General features: G+C 42.8%; 1 protein-coding gene across 1 annotated transcript in view; it reads right to left on the bottom strand.

Moving 5' to 3' along the window:
• PLCB3 (phospholipase C beta 3) overlaps positions 1–20,544 on the bottom strand; it is a 137,226-nt gene that overhangs the window by 56,832 nt on the left and 59,850 nt on the right. Inside the window, exon 2 of the mRNA XM_063437490.1 lies at positions 7,858–7,935. Coding sequence (XP_063293560.1) covers positions 7,858–7,935 — 78 coding nt within the window. The remainder of the gene's footprint in view (positions 1–7,857; positions 7,936–20,544) is intronic.

Below are 20,544 nucleotides of genomic sequence, written 5' to 3' on the forward strand. Positions count from 1 at the left end.
CATAGTTCACCGGATGTTTTGATGTCATTTTAAATTACAGGACTTTTCCACCCTGTTTAAAGTATCCGTTTCTCTCTATCAAATTGAGTTAAGAAGTGTGTTTGGTTGGAGTAAATTGTGGCCACTGAATAAATAAAAGATTATATCATTAATATCATGTGTAACTCACTTTCATCCACATTATCTGACTTTTAAATGAACTGAATTCTCCTTAATAAAGAAAAAAAGAAAGTGACAACAAGGAGTACATATTTAAACGCCTGTATCTGAACAGGCTCACATACAGTGCAGTGTTACGAGGTTGAAACAGATCTCAGCAGAGGGATGGAGGGAGAATCTAAAAAAATGTAAACATTTCATTCTACCCCCTCCCACCCCATTCCCTCTGTCCTGACTTTCACAGAGTTCATCATCTCTCAGAGAAAAGATAGCAGTTAAAAAGGAAACAGAAGGAGGCACAGAAGAGTTAGAAAGAGAGAAATAAGGTTTGCTGGGTTTACACACTATATCCATAGAGAGATTGATGGGAAGACGTGTAGACAGGGAGAATTAGAACAGACCCCGTGTGGAAGAAGAAAGGTAGAGGAGAGGATAGGAAGACTTTAAAGAAGCCGTGAGAAAATGGAAGGGACAGATGAAAATTCATCCGGCTTCCAGATGTGAAGGATGGGCAGGGCCCCAGCAAGAGAAATCCAGATGTGTGAGTTCCTGTGAATCCCTATGAGGGACAGAGAAATACGAAAGTGAATAGAGAGAGAGTATGTGAGACAGGGGAGCATGGAAATAGACTGCTAAATAATGGAGAGAGAGAGAGAGAGAGAGAGAGAGAGAGAGAGAGTGAGAGTGTGTGTATATATATATATATATAAAGGTTAGTGGAGTGGAGAAAGGAAGATTAGAAAAGAAATAGAGACAAAGATGTTTAGAGCACCAGAGAGTCAGTGATGGACAGAAAACAAAAACGGTGAGAAAAACTGAACAAAACCAAACAAGCAAGAATAAATGAGCAAAAACAAACAAGAGTGAAAACTGAACACTAAGCACGAGTATGGGAGAGTGAATAAGAGCAAGAGACAGAAAATGAGAAAGCTTGTTGTGGGAGTGCAAACAAAAACAAGCAAAGGTGAGTGAGCAAGGGACAGAAAACAAAACAAAATGAGTGACAGTAATAAAGAGACAGACAGAATAGGCAGTAGAACAGGTGAATCATAGAAGAATATTGGATAGTGAACTGGAGATAGCAAGGGACAGGACTAGAGCAGACGAGTGAATGGCAGCAAATAAGAGTGAGCATGGGAATGCAAAAATAAGCGAGCAATGAAGTGTGAGGAGGCAACAGTGAAGAAGGGAGTGTGGGGAGCAAAGACAAATCAACGAGTAAGGAGTGCGAGGAAGAGCTAACGAGAAATAGTGAATACGAGTACTAAAGCAAACATGAGCGAGGGAGCGTGAGCAAGAGAGAGACAGTGAACAAAAGAAAATGAACGTACAAGATTAAATACATTTAAGAGACAAGAAGAATGTAATGAAGGTCACAAAACTAGAAAGTGTGAGCAAGAGAGAACTAGTGTGAGCGAGGATGCACTAAAGTGAGCGAGAGTGAACTAGAGTGAGCGAGAGTAAACTAGAGTGAGCGAGAACGAACTAGAGTGAGCGAGAGTGAACTAGAGTGAGCGAGAATGAACTAGAGTGAGAGAGTAAACTAGAGTGAGCGAGAATGAACTAGAGTGAGAGAGAGTAAACTAGAGTGAACTAGAGTGAGAGAGAGTGAACTAGAGTGAGAGAGTGAACTAGAGTGAGCGAGAGTGAACTAGTGAGAGAGAGTGAACTAGTGAGAGAGAGTGAACTAGTGAGAGAGAGTGAACTAGTGAGAGTGAACTAGAGTGAGCGAGAATGAACTAGAGTGAGCGAGAGTAAACTAGAGTGAGAGAGAGTGAACTAGAGTGAGAGAGAGTGAACTAGAGTGAGCGAGAGTGAACTAGAGTGAGAGAGAGTGAACTAGAGTGAGAGAGTAAACTAGAGTGAGAGAGTAAACTAGAGTGAGAGAGTAAACTAGAGTGAGAGAGTAAACTAGAGAGAAACTAGAGTGAGAGAGAGTGAACTAGAGTGAGAGAGAGTGAACTAGAGTGAGCGAGAGTGAACTAGAGTGAGCGAGAGTGAACTAGAGTGAGCGAGAGAGAGTAAACTAGAGTGAGACAGAGTAAACTAGAGTGAGATAGAGTAAACTAGAGAGAGTAAACTAGAGTGAGAGAGAGTAAACTAGAGAGAGTAAACTAGAGTAAGACAGAGTGAACTAGAGTGAGAGAGAGTGAACTAGAGTGAGAGAGAGTGAACTAGAGTGAGAGAGTGAACTAGAGTGAGAGAGTGAACTAGAGTGAGAGAGAGTGAACTAGAGTGAGAGAGTGAACTAGAGTGAGAGAGAGTGAACTAGAGTGAGAGAGAGTGAACTAGAGTGAGAGAGAGTGAACTAGAGTGAGAGAGAGTGAACTAGAGTGAGAGAGAGTAAACTAGAGTGAGAGAGTAAACTAGAGTGAGCGAGAATGAACTAGAGTGAGCGAGAGTAAACTAGAGTGAGCGAGAGTGAACTAGAGTGAGAGAGAGAGTGAACTAGAGTGAGCGAGAGTGAACTAGAGTGAGCGAGAGTGAACTAGTGAGAGAGAGTGAACTAGTGAGAGAGAGTGAACTAGTGAGAGTGAACTAGAGTGAGCGAGAATGAACTAGAGTGAGCGAGAATGAACTAGAGTGAGCAAGAGTAAACTAGAGTGAGCGAGAGTGAACTAGAGTGAGCGAGAGTGAACTAGAGTGAGCGAGAGTGAACTAGAGTGAGAGAGAGTGAACTAGAGTGAGAGAGTAAACTAGAGTGAGAGAGTAAACTAGAGAGAAACTAGAGTGAGAGAGAGTGAACTAGAGTGAGCGAGAGTGAACTAGAGTGAGAGAGAGTGAACTAGAGCGAGAGAGAGTAAACTAGAGTGAGACAGAGTAAACTAGAGAGAGTAAACTAGAGTGAGAGAGTAAACTAGAGAGAGTAAACTAGAGTAAGACAGAGTGAACTAGAGTGAGAGAGAGTGAACTAGAGTGAGAGAGAGTAAACTAGAGAGAGAGTAAACTAGAGTGAGAGAGAGTGAACTAGAGTGAGAGAGAGTGAACTAGAGTGAGAGAGAGTGAACTAGAGTGAGCGAGAATGAACTAGAGTGAGAGAGTAAACTAGAGTGAGCGAGAATGAACTAGAGTGAGAGAGAGTAAACTAGAGTGAGCGAGAGTGAACTAGAGTGAGAGAGAGTGAACTAGAGTGAGAGAGTGAACTAGAGTGAGCGAGAGTGAACTAGTGAGAGAGAGTGAACTAGTGAGAGAGAGTGAACTAGTGAGAGAGAGTGAACTAGTGAGAGTGAACTAGAGTGAGCGAGAATGAACTAGAGTGAGCGAGAGTAAACTAGAGTGAGAGAGAGTGAACTAGAGTGAGAGAGAGTGAACTAGAGTGAGCGAGAGTGAACTAGAGTGAGAGAGAGTGAACTAGAGTGAGAGAGTAAACTAGAGTGAGAGAGTAAACTAGAGTGAGAGAGTAAACTAGAGAGAAACTAGAGTGAGAGAGAGTGAACTAGAGTGAGAGAGAGTGAACTAGAGTGAGCGAGAGTGAACTAGAGTGAGCGAGAGTGAACTAGAGTGAGCGAGAGAGAGTAAACTAGAGTGAGACAGAGTAAACTAGAGTGAGACAGAGTAAACTAGAGAGAGTAAACTAGAGTGAGAGAGAGTAAACTAGAGAGAGTAAACTAGAGTAAGACAGAGTGAACTAGAGTGAGAGAGAGTGAACTAGAGTGAGAGAGAGTGAACTAGAGTGAGAGAGTGAACTAGAGTGAGAGAGTGAACTAGAGTGAGAGAGAGTGAACTAGAGTGAGAGAGTGAACTAGAGTGAGAGAGTGAACTAGAGTGAGAGAGAGTGAACTAGAGTGAGAGAGAGTGAACTAGAGTGAGAGAGAGTAAACTAGAGTGAGAGAGTAAACTAGAGTGAGCGAGAATGAACTAGAGTGAGCGAGAGTAAACTAGAGTGAGCGAGAGTGAACTAGAGTGAGAGAGAGAGTGAACTAGAGTGAGCGAGAGTGAACTAGAGTGAGCGAGAGTGAACTAGTGAGAGAGAGTGAACTAGTGAGAGAGAGTGAACTAGTGAGAGAGAGTGAACTAGTGAGAGTGAACTAGAGTGAGCGAGAATGAACTAGAGTGAGCGAGAATGAACTAGAGTGAGCGAGAGTAAACTAGAGTGAGCGAGAGTGAACTAGAGTGAGCGAGAGTGAACTAGAGTGAGCGAGAGTGAACTAGAGTGAGAGAGAGTGAACTAGAGTGAGAGAGTAAACTAGAGTGAGAGAGTAAACTAGAGAGAAACTAGAGTGAGAGAGAGTGAACTAGAGTGAGCGAGAGTGAACTAGAGTGAGAGAGAGTGAACTAGAGCGAGAGAGAGTAAACTAGAGTGAGACAGAGTAAACTAGAGAGAGTAAACTAGAGTGAGAGAGTAAACTAGAGAGAGTAAACTAGAGTAAGACAGAGTGAACTAGAGTGAGAGAGAGTGAACTAGAGTGAGAGAGAGTAAACTAGAGAGAGAGTAAACTAGAGTGAGAGAGAGTGAACTAGAGTGAGAGAGAGTGAACTAGAGTGAGAGAGAGTAAACTAGAGTGAGAGAGAGTAAACTAGAGTGTGAGAGAGTAAACTAGAGTGTGAGAGAGTGAACTAGAGTGAGAGAGTAAACTAGAGTGAGAGAGAGTAAACTAGAGTGAGAGAGAGTAAATTAGTGAGAGAGTGAACTAGAGTGAGAGAGTAAACTAGAGTGAGAGAGTAAACTAGAGTGAGCGAGAGTGAACTAGAGTGAGAGAGAGTGAACTAGAGTGAGAGAGAGTGAACTAGAGTGAGAGAGTGAACTAGAGTGAGAGAGAGAACTAGAGTGAGTGAGAGTAAACTAGAGTGAGCGAGAGTAAACTAGAGTGAGCGAGAGTAAACTAGAGTGAGAGAGTGAACTAGAGTGAGAGAGAGTAAACTAGAGGGAGAGAGAGTAAACTAGAGGGAGAGAGAGTAAACTAGAGAGTGAACTAGAGTGAGAGAGAGTAAACTAGAGTGAGCGAGAATAAACTAGAGTGAGAGAGAGTGAACTAGAGTGGGAGAGAGTGAACTACAGTGAGAGAGCAAACTAGAGTGAGCGAGAGTAAACTAGAGTGAGCGAGAGTAAACTAGAGTGAGCGAGAGTAAACTAGAGTGAGCGAGAGTAAACTAGAGTGAGCGAGAGTAAACTAGAGTGAGCGAGAGTAAACTAGAGTGAGCAAAAGTATGCTAGAGAACGAGTGAATGTCAGTGAACTAGACTGAACGAGAGTTCACAAAAGCATGTGAGTTAGTAAATGAGAGAGTGTGGGAGAGGAAGAGAATGCTGGATATTGAAGAGTAGTTTGTGAGGGCCTGAGAAAACAAGATAAAGTAAAATAAGGGCAAATGTAAACAAAAAAGACAAATCCTAAATCCTAAAAGTGAAAAGAGGATAGGATGGCTTGTGGAAAGTGCCAGTGTAAATCACAAGAGAGTGGCAGAAAAATGCTAGAAGAACCAGAGTGAATGGGACAGAGTGAGCAGAAAAGGAAGGGGGAGTAGGAGATGGGCACAGGGTGTGAGCAGCTGTGAGGGTGAGATAATTCATCTTCTTGGAATAGTTACAAGACAAAGAGAGAAACTAAAACAGAAAAGGCCTTCGCGTTGAACAACGTACACAAGGGAGAATTCAAAAATGAGAGAGACTGATAATCACTGAGTGAAGGGGGAGAGGGTAAAGGGAAAGATACAGTGTGCTAGAGCAGTTGTGCATCAGAGATAATGGAGAGTCTTAAAACAGACACAGGAAGAGAGGGAAGAAAGGACAAAAATGGAGAGAAATGGAAATTAATGAAAGACGGAACTAAAAGAACGAGTTATATCACACACTCCAATAAAGAGAAAATGAGGCACTGGGGACTAATGGGAAGACTAACAGAAGACATAAAAAAAAAACCAATACATTAAAAAATAGATAATGAAATGAAATCCTTTTTACCAAAGTACAGATGGTTTGTAAACCAATTTTCTCCAATTATCTGACTTTTGGTCTTTGTCCAATCTTTATAAATTATTTATACTGACTGCTTTGGAATTTCATTGAAATTCCAAGACAATCTAAGACATCAGATGACAACATAGGGACTGCTAAGTTGACAAAAGGCTTGTTTTTTCATGGATAGCAAAAGGTGGTTTCTACACAGTCCACTGTATTGTACTTTTGCACCATAGTATGGTATGGGAGGGGGGAGGAGGGGGGCAGGAAAAAGTATTTTTTACTTAACTGAGCCTATCCCTCATGGGTGCCACCATCTTGTTCCTTGAGGTCCTTTTCAGCTCCTGAGCCTTCATATGCCAGGAGCCAAGGTCAGTGAGACATATAGAATCCAATGGCACTCACAGAGAGGCAATGGATGCCCACAGCTCACAATTTAGCCTGCTGACGCAGATGTTATATAGTCACTATAGTGAATCTATTTCAGTTTGAAGCCCCTAGCGGCTGTGTGAGCTGCAGCCACTAGATGGTGTGGAAGCTCAAAGATGTAAACAGTGCCATTTCTCAGAAATGGTCGCAGTGAGAGATCGTTAACAAAGGCATGTGAGCTAGTAAATAAGAGAGTATGACATGAAAAGAGTGCTGGGTACTTAAGAGTGAAGGAGCAGTGATTAAGATAAGGTAATTTTTGTCCTTAAAATATTCCTTTAAATACTATTGTAATGGTACTCAGAAAACAAAACACAAATTGCTTAAGCCAACTACCGGTAATCCTCAATTACTCGTGATGACAAAGTAACTTATCCACAGTCAGTTCCTATAATTCAGGTCTCAAATTGAAAAACTATCCTCTAAAGTTTAATCCATGCTCAATACAAATTGTGCAGTAAACGTTAAAGGGGACCTGCCATGCCCGTTGTGAATTTAGCGATTTTAAAAGAATGTCAAATTCCATCTATACATTGTGCTAGCAGTTATTCTGTTTTCAAATATTTTATTAAAGTATAGAACAATACATCAAAATAATACAGGAAAATAACATGGAAAATGGAAACACAAAAATAAACAATAAAAGAAGTTACCCTGTGAGAACCAAATCAAACTCGGTTCTCAGTCAAATGATGCTCCATTTGTTTGGCACAGTGATTTGTCGCACATATGCACTAGCCTCCCAATGCTTCAATATCGGGAAGCATTGGATTGTTTGACATCATCTATCTTAAAGGGATTCTATAGTGTTAGTAATACAAATCTTTATTCCTAACACTATAGAGCCCTCTGGTCTCCCCCCTCCCCCCCCCCCCCCACACCCCCGGCAGTTATTCTAGCAAATGTAAAAAAAAACCTATTTAAAAATAGTTTTTTATGCAAGCTGTCTCTCAATTCCTAGGCAGACACTGAGGAGTTGAGAGACAGGAAGTGAGAGAGATCTCATGGAGGTCCCTCTACACTCCACCAATAACAAACACAACGCATGCACTGTGTTGCTATGGTTACTCCTGGTCAGCTTGATGAATTCATATACTTTTTACATATATATATTTTTTATATTTTGAAAAAAATATTGCAAAAGTTTATCCAAAAATATTACATTGAGGCCTATTTGTGTACCAGTGTATTTTATGTGCTATCCAGTGAATACATATTGCCTCACATAAACATATTTGTTAAATATAAAGGATAATTCAACATGTCATTACAAAGCCTGGGAAGGGACAATTCTCATTAAAACATATTTTATATATATCCAGTTGATGCCCAATCTTATCCTTGTAGCTGTAAATCCCACTATGGTCTCACCATGTTTGGACAGGTCCAGTAGAGGTAATATCCCATGGGATCGACACGTAGCGTCACCAAGGACTTGCTGCTAGGTTCCTGGGGAGAAATAGGATAGGAGAGTTGTCAGAATCACAGAGTCCTAGGGTTACAGTAAACAAAATAAAAATGGTAATGACTGTGACACACACACACACACACACACACACACACTGACTCTGACCAGGGAGAGTCAAGGTTCTCAGATTCTCTCTGCCAGTGGGGCAGTGACGGCCCTTGCATTGTGCAGAGGTAGCAGCGTTACTGCTACATGTCTGGGTTGTGGACACAAACCAGATTAAACCATGGATGGTAATCTAGCAGCCAGCAGAAGGTGTCCCTTTAAGGTACCAGTGGTTTCCTCCTCTCCTGCAGCCCTCCTACTGTAAGACTAGACATACGCATCTTTGCATGAATTTCTTTCATAATCACAATAAACACATGACAACTACAAACACTTAGAATATACCCTACTGTGTCCCGGCCATAGACTTCAGATGACCACTAACCCCATTATCAATCAGTAGAGAATACTGTACTACACTTTTTACTACATTATCAGTGAATAAAGCGGTCTCCCTAACTAGGTGTAAGTTCAAGATAGTCAATAATCCTTGCTTCCCCCATTTGGTAATAATATTCATCAACTATTATGTTTGTACAGATCCTCGTGAGGACATTAAGACAATATTGTCTGTCTTTACAATGTACCATAACAAATTATCTCAGAACACAATTTAAATGAGCTGATATATGGTTCCAGTAGAGATTCAAACATGAATCTACTAGTTCCGTCTGTGATATAACAGTACAGTCAAATGTATTATATATGCCCTCTTCCAAGCTCACTCATGGTTGGTTATGGCATATCACTGCCGAGTTTGGCTTCCTTGTTTCTGCCAACCAACCTCTGTCTTTTCATCCTCGACAACAAAAAGTCTGACTGAGCTTGTAATTATGGTTTGGGTTAATGATATATATACACTTGCCTGTTCTCACTGATGATTCCCATTTATAACTTCTATACATTTAAAAAAAAAAAAAATGTAATCCTTAAATGAAATTACACCCCAAAAACACAACTGGAGCTTAATCATCGTTCAAATATGTGTAGCATTTCCTGTCCATATTCTGTTTGATATATTCAGCTCCAACGTTCTGGTATAGATTAGCAAAATTAACAAAGGATCTTCTTTTTCCTGCAAACCTCATTTGTGTCATTTAAATTCCGGTTTATAAAACGCTTTACACATAATGTTACCACAAAAACAAGTATCTGGTTTGTTGTAACTTGAAGCAATTGTACAAAAGCAATTTCACATTTAAACTGACGGAGTTGTCACTGTGTATGTAAAATGGAGTATTCGTGGATGCAGCATTCTAACAGCCAAACGTATACATATGTTTGTGTGGAATGGGAAATTGCAAGGAATAGCTTTGTGTATAGTTACTTGAAAAGAATTTAGAGTAATCATTTGTACAATACGGAATGTGGAACGGTTATGGGCAAGGTATTGAATCTTACAGGGATGAAGTCATTTCAGGGCCTAGATCGATATAAAATAACATGAGTAAGGAATAACTAGTCACCTGATATGTTAGTTTGTTAAAGGAACACTATATTGCTAGGAAGACAAACAAGTATTCCTCACACTATAGTGTCCCCCCTACCTATTTATGAGTCCCCACCCACAACCTGTAAAGGTTTCAAAGTTGAGTTTCACTTATTTACCTTTCCTTGCCACACTGGTCTTGCCATGGTCGTTCCACCTCCCTAGCTGAGATCATTAAAGGGACACTATAGGCATCCTGATCACTTCACCTCGTTGAAGTGATCTGGATGCACTGTCCCTGCCACCCTTAGTTCTGCATTGTAAATCATTGGAGTTTTTGAGAAACGGCGGTCGCTGCTTATGAGCTCCCCCATCCCTGCCGTATGATGTCAGAGGAGGAGGAGGGATGACCCTGTGCTGAGGGACATCTATGCTGGAATCGGGTAAGTGACTAAAGGATTTTTAACCCTTTACATGCAGTGTGGGTGGGGGGGGGGGGGAGACACCAGAGGGCTCTATAGTGTTAGAAATAAAGATTTGTATTACCCTTTAAGATAGATGATCTCAACCAATCTAATGCTTCCCGATATTGAAGCATTGGGAGGCTAGTGCGTATGCACGGCAAATCTCTGTGCCAAACAAATGGAGCAGCATTTGACGGAGAACCGAGTTTGATTTGGTTCTAACAGGGTAGTGCCTCTAGTTGCTGTCAGGATAACAGCCACTAGAAGCGTGTTTAACCCTGCAATGGCAACATTACAGTTTCTACAAAACTAAAGGGCTACTGCACCCGGTTCTCTTTCTAGCAATGAAGTGCTCTGGGTGCCTTTATTAAGTAGCCTACCTATGGCGGTTTTAATGTTGACAAGTAAGTAATATTTAGAGTAGATGTTTACGTTTCTATATACATAACCTGATATGTCAAACATCAGGAGACACCCGCATTTATTTTAAAAGCTTCCTCTTTTTTTTTTAATAAAATTAATCTAACATTTAGTGTCTTTCAGCTAATTATGAAATAATAATGAGATGAAATAATGTGATGTGATAATGATAAGATTAAAGAGATACATTAGATACCATAACCAAACAGATTATTGTTGTGATTATGTTGTAAGAAGGCTTTGGGTGCAGTCTCTTTGTCAACCAGGTTTTAAGCGATTTGATAATAAGTTAGGGTCTCCTGAGCTCTCAAAGCTCCAGGCTGTCAACATGATAACGAGGAAATTTCACTTCCTCATTGTCTGAAAAACAGGTTTCAACCTAACTGGATTTCCATTAATCCCTTAAGTACCTCCGCAATGAGACAAGCATGCATGTTTTCACTGGTCGTATATCAATTAAACTGTTTAAAACCAAATATTTTTCCATTGGCGTGTTCCTTTAAGAAGATACCGTGGGTAACCAACCCACATGCAGCGATCGGATATATCAAACATGACACTCTAGGACCTCCCTCTCTACCTTCTTGAAGAGTTGACACCTGATAAACGTGTTCTATAATCTCATGAAAGTTCCTGTCATTTTGTCACAAGTTCTGTTACAGTTTACCAGAACACACCTTTTCTAAATACTCAATGTGTGGTCATCGGTTTCTTATCATATCAACATTTGTAGACCCCGCAAAAAGACAGGACTCATCCCCGGGCTGACTGTGTGCTACGTCTTATCTATATTAATAATGGAATAGTATATGACTATAGATTACATGGAATGTGGTGAAAGGTTGTGAATTTTAACTTGACTGTGCTTAGTAACAATCAATACAGCTCCTTGTCTACTCTATGTTCTGAAATTTATTTTCAAAGAAACTGATAGAAAAAAAGAAAGTAGGCGAACAATTTCTATAGTGTTAGTTGAGAGACGCTGGGCTCTATAGGAGAAGGGGGGTTAACAAATCCTATTGTACTCTTGGAACACTTGTAATTCTGAGGCTAGTAGACCTCAGCTAACCCAGCATTAAGAGAAATCCTAAGAGAAAGGATGGCAGATACAGCCGTAAATCTGTCAACCAGGTATTCAGCACAGCTTCTACTCCCACCCACAGACATCCGGCCTTGGGTGTAAAGAAGCTTAATCAGCAAACCAGTAGCAGGTGATCAGGTGTCCAGAATTCTCCAGACCTTGTAAACACAAACAACAACACCCACTGTGCTATTTACTTAAATGAGAGTTGTTGGGAATTAAAAATGAACTGGAAGCATAGCAGACTTGGAGAATATTTTAGGCTTGGTTATTTAGACCATGAATTCTTAGTGAATAACCCTGACAGAAAATGGCCTACAAACATCAGAACAAGACAAGTCACTCCGATCAGGAAGTAAAACGGAACCAGATGGATCTGGTAATGAAGAACAGAAACAGGCTGGGTTATATGCCTGTTTGATCAGGAGATAAGATCCAGGTGCCTGCACATTAATGGGAATCCTGCAGCCTGGATTCACAGAGGCAGCCTCAGACAGCCAGAGCATGAATAGAGAATCCGTACAGAACCTTGAGAAAAACAAAGTCAGAGAGCATTCTCAGGCTCACAAGGTTATGTACCAAAGTGAGAAATCAAAGTGAATTTTCATTTAAGGCCAGAGTAGCCAAACTGAAAGCATAGCTAAGTTTGAGCGTTTTTCCTCTTCAGCTATTTTGACCTTAAAGGGACACTTTAGGCACCCAGACCACTTCAGCTCATTAAAATGGTCTGCGTGCAAACTCCCATCACCCTTAACCCTACAGTGGTAATTATTGCAGTTTTAATAAACTGCAATAATTAACTCTGAGGGTTAACTCCTCCTCTATTGGCTAACAGACAGCCACAAGAGGGACTTCCGGAATTGAAACAAGCGTTTGGTCTGTTATCTGACACTAGACGTCCTCACACTCTGCATGAGGTCTTCCAGCGCTAGATTTTCCACATAGGAAAGCATTGAATAATACTTTCCTATTGTGATGTAATTCCAGTAAAATACAAGTTTAGCAGGCTAAGATTGCCACAAGGCGTATGTATATGTGTTTGTAGTATCAGTTAGTTAATTACACGTAGCTAAGATACTGTTATCACTGTACTGACCAGGTGCAGGAATGTAAGAACTGGAATTACGCGTCCCTCTCCTTTGTATCAGATGAGCCACGTGGTTAGACCGGATGGATGAGTTTAGACTCTATTTATTAAATAGGTTAAGGGTATGTGTGGGTGTAGTTAATTGTGGGAGGAGCTACAGTGCTATATAAGGAATGTACTCTATGTATTCAGTACTCAGACTTTGCTGTATTTTGGTGACGCTAGTCCCTCTGAGTCCCGATCGGTGATCCAATAAAGAATCTCTTCCTTCCTGAAGAAACCTGTGTCCATCTCTCTGTGCTTGGCTTCCGTCAGTTTCTCCGGTATCATTTGGTGCATTGGCCGGGAAGCTCATCGTTCAACGGTAGCTGAGAGGCAGAGGCGTGAGACGGTCTATCTTTGCCCACGTTCTCTACGGCTGCACCCCTGAACTTCTGCGTGGACCTCCCTTCGTCTCGGCGCCACTGGTCTGTTGTCCAGGAGATCATCGGCCTCTACGTGAGAAGTGCTGGGGTGTCCCCGTCGATGAGTGTGAACTCAGGTTCAGGAACGAGGAGGTAAGACAACTGCTGTTTTAGACGGCAGGACCCACTAGGGGTATACCGATTGTGCGGTAGGCCCAAAGGGGTTTTGAATCTGTGTATCTGCCCCCTCTGTCGGAGGGAAGGAGCGAAGGCGCACCGCTCGATCGAACGCTCTTTAGTCAGACCGTTTGATTTGGTTAGTCAGGCGGGGTCCTGGTGTAAATAGCCCTAGCCGGACACCGGTGTCTTGTCTAGACTAGCGTTCTAGGGTGTATATTACGTTCGCTAGGTCGGAGGGACCGGGAGACTAAGCGGCGCCTGTGTAAATTCGGTTCGCTAGTTCTCATCCTATCTGGGCTAAGTGGGAAGGCGTGTAAATTTGGAACCCACTAGACTTTTGATAGTGCGACTAAGAGGCGCCTGTGTAAATTCGGTTCTCTAGCTCGCTATATATGTGGTGATTGGGCAGTGTGGCTAACCAAAACGGGTGTATATAGTTTTAGGTAGTCCATTCAAGGTACTGGCCAATAGTTTAGTTGGGAATTGTAAATGTGTTAACGATTGTTTTAGTAAAGTGTATATCTTGTTAGATAGCGCGAGCTCAGCCGTCTAGCGAGAGTGTTAATAGTGTGTTGCTGTATTATAGTGCACGGTACCATAACCCTGTATATTTACTGACATTATATAATAAGTACTAATCATTGTCGTCCATTGCATGTTTAACACCATAACCACTAATAATTGTATTGTGACCTTAACTTGTGCTTTGACCTATGCTAACCGTACTGTAACCGCTATTTGTAAAAGACGATGTTACTGGGGTGTGTTATAGACGGGTAATTCGTATATAGAGAATTATAGCGTGGGTGACTGTATAGTTACGCCAAAGGGCATAATATTGATTATATAGTGACTGGTGTAACAGCTGTGTGTGTACGGGAATTCCCTGAGTGTTTATTGTTATTGTGTACGTTTCACTTGGTAACCGTACCACGTGGTGCTGTTGCCAGAGGAAACGGGTGTGACTGTTGAATAGTACGCGTGTATAGTATTCGTTGTCGACGACGTTCCATTGTTAAGTATGGGTGCGTCGCAGTCAACGATTCCGGATCCCTTAGGATGTATGGTTAAGAATTTTAAAAAGGGATTCAAAGTTTGTGATTTTGGGGTAAAGATGTCTCCTGTACGTTTGGTCACTTTGTGTACTAGGGAGTGGCCTACTTTGGTTGCGGCATGGCCGCCACGTGGCAGTTTGGATCCAACTCTGGTACAGCGCTTACACGTGGCTGTATCGGGTAGGCCTGAACTTTACGGCCAGTTTCCTTATATTGACTGTTGGAGACAGGCCGTAAATGACTCGCCAAAATGGCTCCAGACATGCCACGAGGAGCAGTGTCGCCTCATGGTAGCTAGGACTTGCTCGTCCACTAGGACTGGTGTTAGGCCCATTTTGGACACGCCCCCTGAGTCCGAGATCCCTTTGCCGCCCCCTTACTTTCCGTTAAGAAGAAGTGACGCAAACGCAGGAAGTCCTGCACCCCTCCCCTCATTACCCTCATCCACTTCCGCTTCCTCCTCCAGTACAGGATCCACCCCCCCTCGTACTAAATCTCCCCTTCCGGAACCAGAATCCACCCCCATTAGAAACGAATATCCTGATTTGGCGCCACTTCAGACTTCCGGTCAAGCTTCATCTAGCTCGGCTCGAAGTGTTTTATTTACGACCTTTTCCCCAAACCGACCTCCCACATCCCCATACCCTATCTCTCCCCGACCGGAACCCATGACTGACGCCTCTCTACGTAGCCCCATCCAAACCCGACAGTTGACTGGTGCCCAACAATTAAAGCACTATCAGATGCCTCTTCGTCTGAATCCCGGGTCAGCTTATATCGATGCCGCAGGTCAAATGGCACACGCTGACCCAGTCTTCGTATATGTCCCATTTACCACAACCGATCTTTTAAACTGGAAGACCCATAATTCCTCGTATACTGAGAAACCACAAGCTATGACTGATCTGTTCACCTCAATAGTACAGACGCATAATCCGACATGGGCTGATTGCCAGCAGTTACTAATGACTTTATTTAACAATGAGGAAAGGACAAGAATAAATCAAGCAGCCATTAAAGCATTAGAGGATAGAGCCCGTGCTTTGAACCAAGCCAATCCAGCAGCATGGGCCGCGACACACTATCCCAACACCGATCCCGATTGGAACGTAAATGGTGCTGATATGGTTCAACTCAGAGCCTATAGAGACGCTATAATTGCTGGCATGAAAGCCGGAGGAAAGAAAGCCATTAACATGTCGAAGACAGTTGAGGTGATCCAGAAAAGCGATGAAGCGCCCAGTGTCTTTTATGACCGATTATTGGAGGCATACCGCTTGTATACCCCCTTTAATCCGGAAGACGCAGACAATTCCCGAATGGTTAACTCCGCCTTTGTCAGCCAAGCATACGGAGATATTAAGCGCAAGCTACAAAAGTTAGAAGGGTTTGCAGGTATGTCCATCACCCAACTAATGGAGGTAGCAAATAAGGTCTATATGAACAGGGATACAGAAAGTAAGAAAGAGGAAGAGCGCAAGATGCGTAAAAAGGCTGATATGCTAGCGGTAGCGATCGCAGGCGTAGATAAACGGGGCCCAGATAGAGGCAATAATAGATGGAGTAGGGAGCCTTTGAGTAGGGATCAATGCGCGTATTGCAAGGAAGAAGGGCATTGGAGGAACGAATGTCCGCAAAGAGAGCAGTACGAGAGAGACCAACCCAGGGCAGGCTACGGAAACTTTAGAGGTAGAGCGAGAGGTAGAGGAGGCCCCGGAGGGAGTAATGGTTATAGAGGGAGTAATGGGAACAGAGGAAGTGTTAGGGAAGACAGGTATATTCCAGCAGCGCAAAGGTCCCGCGATAGAGAAGGTAGGGACTTTGTAGGATTGGCTGACACTGTCATGGAGGACTATTGATACCGACCGGGCTCCATCCCCCTTGGTCGAGCGGAGCCTATGGTCGATGTATCAATAGGGGGGAAAAGGAGTGCGTTCATGATCGACACTGGTGCTGAACATTCAGTGGTGACTAATCTAGTTGCTCCTCCATCTGGAAGGACTATTACTGTGATAGGAGCAACTGGAAGAAGTGCTGAAAAACCGGTTCTTAAAAGTCGACTCTGTACATTGGGAGGCCACGTAGTAAAACACCAATTCCTTTATATGCCTGAATGTCCAGTACAATTGCTGGGACGTGATATGCTATCAAAATTACAAGCGCAGATTACGTTCCTACCAAATGGAACAACATCCTTAAAGTTTAATGGACCTTCAGGTATTATGACTTTATCCGTACCAAAGGAAGAAGAGTGGCGACTTTATACAGTGTTGACTAGCCAAAACCCTAGGAGTGATGAGACATTGTTTAACATACCAGGAGTTTGAGCAGAGAACAACCCACCAGGACTGGCCCGCAATATTCCACCAATAAAAATTGAACTGAAACATGGGGTTTATCCAGTGAGCCTAAGACAATATCACATTCCGCAGAAGGCTAAGAAGAACATCCAATCCTATCTGGATAAGTTCATACGGTATGGTATCCTAAAATTCTGTACTTCCCCCTGGAACACCCCATTGCTGCCTGTTCAAAAGCCCGGTACAGATGAGTATCGACCTGTACAGGACTTAAGAGCAGTCAATGATGCGGTTGTTAGCATACATCCAGTTGTACCCAATCCATATAACCTGCTTGCTTTAATTCCGGGCGGGGCTACTTACTTCACAGTCTTAGATCTCAAAGATGCCTTCTTTTGCCTCCGAATTGCCGCAGAAAGCCAATGTATTTTCGCTTTCCAATGGGAGAACGCTGTAACGGGCTCAAAACGCCAAATGACTTGGACAAGACTGCCCCAAGGGTTTAAAAATTCACCTACCCTATTTGGTTCAGCTCTAAGTCAAGATCTACTGGATTTCGAGTCTATCCCAGGAGAATGTGTATTGTTACAATATGTAGATGACTTGTTGATAGCAGCAGTTACAAAAGAAAAATGTCAGCAAGCAACGCACGATCTACTACATATTCTCTGGAAGGCAGGATACAAGGTGTCCAGGAAGAAGGCTCAGTTGTGTTTGCCAACTGTCAAGTATCTGGGATTCCATATCTCTGAAGGTCAAAGGATTATGGGGCCAGAGAGAAAAGAAGCTGTCTGCCAAATACCAATACCCAAGAATAGAAGACAAGTGCGAGAATTCTTGGGGGCAGCAGGCTTCTGTAGGATATGGATTCCCAGCTATGCGATACTGGCAAAACCTCTGTACGCAGCCATCAAAGGTACAGAGCACGACCCCTTCTTATGGACCCAAGAACAGCAAACGGCATTTGAAGATGTGAAGAAGGCTTTGATGAGTGCCCCAGCATTAGGTCTACCTGATCACACACGACCATTCTACTTATATGTACACGAGCAAAGAAGAATGGCTGTGGGAGTATTGACACAGTACTTGGGATCATGGCAAAGACCTGTTGCCTACATGTCTAAGCAACTGGATGCAGTGGCCAGCGGACTTCCACCTTGTCTAAGAGCCGTAGCTGCAGCCGCCCTGCTAGTAGCTGAAGCCGATAAACTCACTCTGGGTCAAGAACTTTATGTACGAGTCCCACATGCAGTACAGACGTTGTTGGATTACAAAGGAAATCATTGGTTTAGTAACAGCCGTATGACCAAGTATCAAGCAATGTTGTGTGAAAACCCAAGAGTGCATTTAGAGACTGTAAACACCTTAAATCCAGCTACCCTTTTGCCGCAACCTACTGAAAGTCAACATGATTGTTTGGAAGTAATGGATGAAGTATTTTCAAGTAGACCAGATCTTCGTGATTTTCCCATCCAGAACCCCGATGTTCAATATTACACCGACGGCAGTAGTTATGTGAAAGAAGGGATCCGCTATGCAGGATATGCAGTGACAACAATAGACAAGGTGATAGAAGCTCTGCCACTGGCGAAAGGAACATCAGCACAAAAGGCAGAATTAATAGCACTAACACGAGCGTTACAATTGGCTGAAGGTTTAAGAGTAAATATCTATACGGACTCTAAGTATGCGTTTTTAACCACTCATGCCCACGGAGCTTTGTATAAAGAAAGAGGACTACTGAATTCAGAAGGCAAAGAAATCAAGTACGCAGCTGAAATCCTACAACTATTGGAAGCAGTGTGGGAGCCGAAAGAAGTCGGTATCATACATTGTCGAGCGCATCTGAGAGGAGATGGTGATGTAACCAAGGGAAATCGGATGGCAGATAGTGCAGCTAAGCGTGCTGCTGAATCAGGAAGACAGGAGTATGTGGGGCATATAGCTGCTCTTATACCAACTCCACTGTCCCAATGGACTCCAGTTTATACAGCTCAAGAAGAGGAGTGGTTAAAGACTGAACCGGGAAAGTATTTGGAGAACAAGTGGTATCAGCTAGAAGATGGAAGAATAGTCATACCAGCATCACTAGCGGTAGAAATTGTCCAAAATTATCACAACGGGACACATTCTGGGAGAGACAGTACTGAAGAATCTCTCAGGAAACATTTCTACATACCAAGATTGTCCAACTTGACTCAGGCCATTGTACGCAGATGTGTAACGTGTGCTAAGAATAATGCAAGACAAGGACCAGTAAAGCCACCAGGAGTCCAGTTTATGGGGGGACTCCCCATGTCCGATCTACAAATAGACTTTACAGTAATGCCTAAATCGGGTGGACATCGTTACCTGTTGGTAATTGTGTGCACCTATTCAGGCTGGGTAGAAGCATGTCCTACTCGTACAGAGAAAGCAGGAGAAGTTGTAAGATTCCTGCTACGAGAAATAATACCCCGATATGGACTACCCTGTTCTATAGGATCGGACAATGGTCCAGCTTTTGTTCATCAGTGCCTACAACAACTGACTCATATGCTTGGTATAAAGTGGAGGCTTCATACTGCATATAGACCCCAGAGTTCTGGTAAGGTAGAGAGAATGAATAGAACTATAAAGAACCAGTTGGCTAAAATGTGTCAGGAAACCCAACTTAAGTGGAACGTTCTCTTACCCATAGCTTTATTGCGAATCCGCAGTACCCCTACCAGAAGGATGGGCCTCTCTCCTTTTGAAATCATGTATGGGCGACCACCTCCCGTACTTGGTAACTTAAGGGGGGACTTGAGTCAGTTGGGAGAAGGAATTACCCGGCAGCAGGTTGTAGAGTTGGGTAAGACTATGGAGGAGGTACAGAAATGGGTACAAGATAGATTACCTGTGAATATTTATCCCCCTGTTCATAGTTATCATCCAGGAGACCAAGTGTGGATTAAAGAGTGGAATAATGTACCGTTAGGGCCCAAGTGGAGAGGTCCTTATGTTGTTCTTTTGTCTACCCCTACAGCGATAAAAGTAGCCGAAGTAACTCCGTGGATACATCACTCCAGGGTTAAACCAGCAGCAGTCGATTCTTGGCAAATTACAGCAGATCCAGAGAATCCCTGCAAGATCCGGTTGAAACGCACTACTCAGTCGGAGTAACGAGGAATTATTGTGGATTACAAATTTTATTGTTACAGGTGTGAGTGAGAAGGCCATAATAAAGCCTGTCCGCTTACCAACACATAGTGTATAAGCCAGGAAAGTCTCGAAGGGACACCTGTGAAGACGAGCAGAACTCCATTCCCTGCAGCCCTCACATCCTGGAAGCTGAGGTTCCATCGCACGGACGAAGACTGAGGATGACGGCGAAAGATGTGCTTTTGATTGTGTTTATTTATATGTGTTTTTATATTCAGGAAGGTAGAGGTACCGACACTCCTAGCTGTGAGGTATGCATTAAGACTATGAGAACAGGTAACCATATTTCCCAAACCCTAATTTGGCATTCACAATACGAATGTAAAGGAGAGGTATCAAGATGTAGATACCTAAATATAGACTATAGTGTGTGCCATTTAGGAGTAGGAGAACCTAAGTGCTTCAGTCCAGAGTATCAACCTCGTACAATTTGGTTGACTCTCAGGAATGGAGATCCTCAGGGGACCCTAATTAATAAGACGGTGTTAGAATCCGTACATTCTTCGGGTGTTCTGCTATTTGATGCATGTAAGGCGATATCAAGTGGTAGAAAACCGTGGAATGTATGTGGGGATCTTAGATGGGAGAGGACGTATGGGTCTAATGATAAATATATTTGTCCCAGTAGTAAAAATAAATATGTGAGTCCTAGATGCCCAAATAAAGACTATAACTTTTGTCCATATTGGTCTTGTGTGGGGTGGGCGACTTGGGGACAGACAGTAGATAAAGACATGATAGTGACTAAGTTGCCGACTAGCCCTTATTGTAAGTCTATGGAATGCAACCCAGTCCATATACTTATTAATAACCCCGACAAGTTCCTAGATAAGTATGGAAATTTATTTGGGTTTCAGATATACGGGACGGGTTTAGATCCTGGGACATTATTGTTTATAGGAATAGAGACTGATACGGTATCCTCCCAGACTCATCAAGTAT

Source organism: Pelobates fuscus, chromosome 12 (assembly GCF_036172605.1).
Source record: "Pelobates fuscus isolate aPelFus1 chromosome 12, aPelFus1.pri, whole genome shotgun sequence".
NCBI lineage: Eukaryota > Metazoa > Chordata > Amphibia > Anura > Pelobatidae > Pelobates > Pelobates fuscus.